Source organism: Sinocyclocheilus anshuiensis, unplaced genomic scaffold, assembly GCF_001515605.1.
Source record: "Sinocyclocheilus anshuiensis isolate Anshui unplaced genomic scaffold, SAMN03320099.WGS_v1.1 scaffold2366, whole genome shotgun sequence".
NCBI lineage: Eukaryota > Metazoa > Chordata > Actinopteri > Cypriniformes > Cyprinidae > Sinocyclocheilus > Sinocyclocheilus anshuiensis.
The window spans coordinates 186,607-188,577 of record NW_015557543.1 but is presented as its reverse complement, the minus strand read 5'-3'; the positions used below and the strand labels follow the sequence as shown (position 1 = coordinate 188,577).

The window sequence follows — 1,971 nt, the reverse complement described above, 5'->3', positions numbered from 1 at the left end:
TTTTGGCACAAAAGATGACATACATTTAATAAATTTAGAAAAATGGCATTACAAAGAAAAAAAAAAAGAAGTCAAATATCACCTTATAATGGGAATATTAATTTATGTCATTGATCAGGTGTTCCTAATATATATATATATTTTTTTTTCTTTTTTTTTTTAAGTAGAAGCAAGTGCTCCTGAAAAGAAATGTAAGCGCAAGCGAGTCATTAAAAAATGTCATGTTACCTTTTAAAAACAAATTGCAAACGTTCTGGCAAAGTGTAAACTATTAAATATAATCTACAAATCATGCAATACTGTACCACTAAATAATACGTGTTTTGAGGGCTTTGCTAAACAGGCCAATTACAGACAATAATCATTCAAAAATGTTTATTAAATTATACTTTAATTTCACTAATCAAATCAGTTTTTTTTTTTCATGTTTTATTTGTATAAAAACAGGGGGTCATTAATGATGCTTACATTATAGCGTGCAAAATCACACACAACGTATCTTTAATTTGGCCAGAATTGCAGGTGCAGAATTGCAGTATGAAATAAGTTTAATGTTACTATAGATTATATAAGGCTTTTATAATTTATATATATATAGAGAGAATAGTTTAAATTGGATGCCGTCACGTCATGGACTCTTACGTCTACATGTGTATCTGTCCAAACACTACACTTCCCATACTGCATTGCAATGAAACCAGGAAGAAAGACACCATGAGGAAATATTATCCCGAAATGAATCAGAGCGCGATGGAGGGATATTGTGCGGTGGAATGAGTCGTGAACACAGCGCATTAGCCAACAGCAGATGGAAGAGAACGAGGCTTTGGCTTTTCAGAGAGAGAGAGAAAGAGTGAGTACGTGTTCCATGAGCTGAATCCTGTGTTGCGCATCTCATATGATGGAACGGGCGATGGAGCATTTGAATGTACAGCTGAGTCGACTGACGCGCTCCCTGCGCCGCGCGAGGACTGTGGAACTCCCCGAAGGTGAGACGTCACGCTAAACAATCTATTTACAAAACATCCTTATTTCTGAGGACTACTGAGGTTGTCAAGGAGACCCTTGTTACATTCTAATCATCTCGGCTTCCGGGAAGGCTTCCTGTCCACGGCCATACACGTTCATCCCGCTTTAACCATATGTATTGCTACTCAATTCTTTAAATTGTATTTCTGTGATTCGCACAAAACACTTCCGGTCAGGTCATATTTGACTCCATAATTAAACGATGAAGAAGAAAAACAATAGTGACATTATTTAAATTACAAAAACAAAACAAACAAAAAAAAATTTGCTTTCCAAGTAAAAAGAATCTCTGAATATATATATATATATAAGAAATATATATATATATATATATATATATATATATACACATACATACATATGTATACACATACACGTATAAGGTGCTTTTATTCGTTCAAGGACGAATAATGTATGGACCCTAGAAAAATTTCAGATTTTTGTTTTGTTTTTATAGTGAATTATCTATTTCTAAATTTAACATTTGAGAGCAGTGGCATCAGCGCCACTAAGTTCTACAGATGGTGGCACCAGGAGCAGATTTGGTAGCGCTAGGGGTGGTGTGCGGGAGTATTAAAATATAGCTCATTTAATCATACAATTACTGTCGTTTTGCATTAATAAGTGCAGTTACTAATATTACATGTCCATTTCTTGTTTATTTTTGCTGCGTGAAAAGTTACAAAAAATGTTGTGCACACCGCCACGCGAAACGACGTCGCGCGCACTCAAAGCGAACTTGCGGACGCTCGAGTATAAATCAACCTTGAGAGTGTGTGCGTTAGATACAGTGAAGACAGCACGTAAGTTTAGTACTCTAATTTTTTTTTTTATTGTAGAGAGTGTGTTAATTTGTGCAATGATAACCTACCAGCAATGTAAATGATTTGTTAAATATATTAGAATGAGTACATTACAATATACATTTATTAGAACCAGTAC

At 34.7% G+C, this 1,971-nt stretch overlaps 1 protein-coding gene across 1 annotated transcript in view; it reads left to right on the top strand.

Annotated features, from left to right (window-relative positions):
• The first annotated feature begins 708 nt into the window (after nucleotides 1-708).
• Nucleotides 709-1,971, top strand: part of LOC107679309 (E3 ubiquitin-protein ligase HACE1) — a 35,163-nt gene continuing 33,900 nt past the window's right edge. The window contains exon 1 of the mRNA XM_016474832.1: nucleotides 709-989. Within this exon, the coding sequence (XP_016330318.1) occupies nucleotides 899-989 (91 nt within the window). The 5' untranslated portion in view covers nucleotides 709-898. The remainder of the gene's footprint in view (nucleotides 990-1,971) is intronic.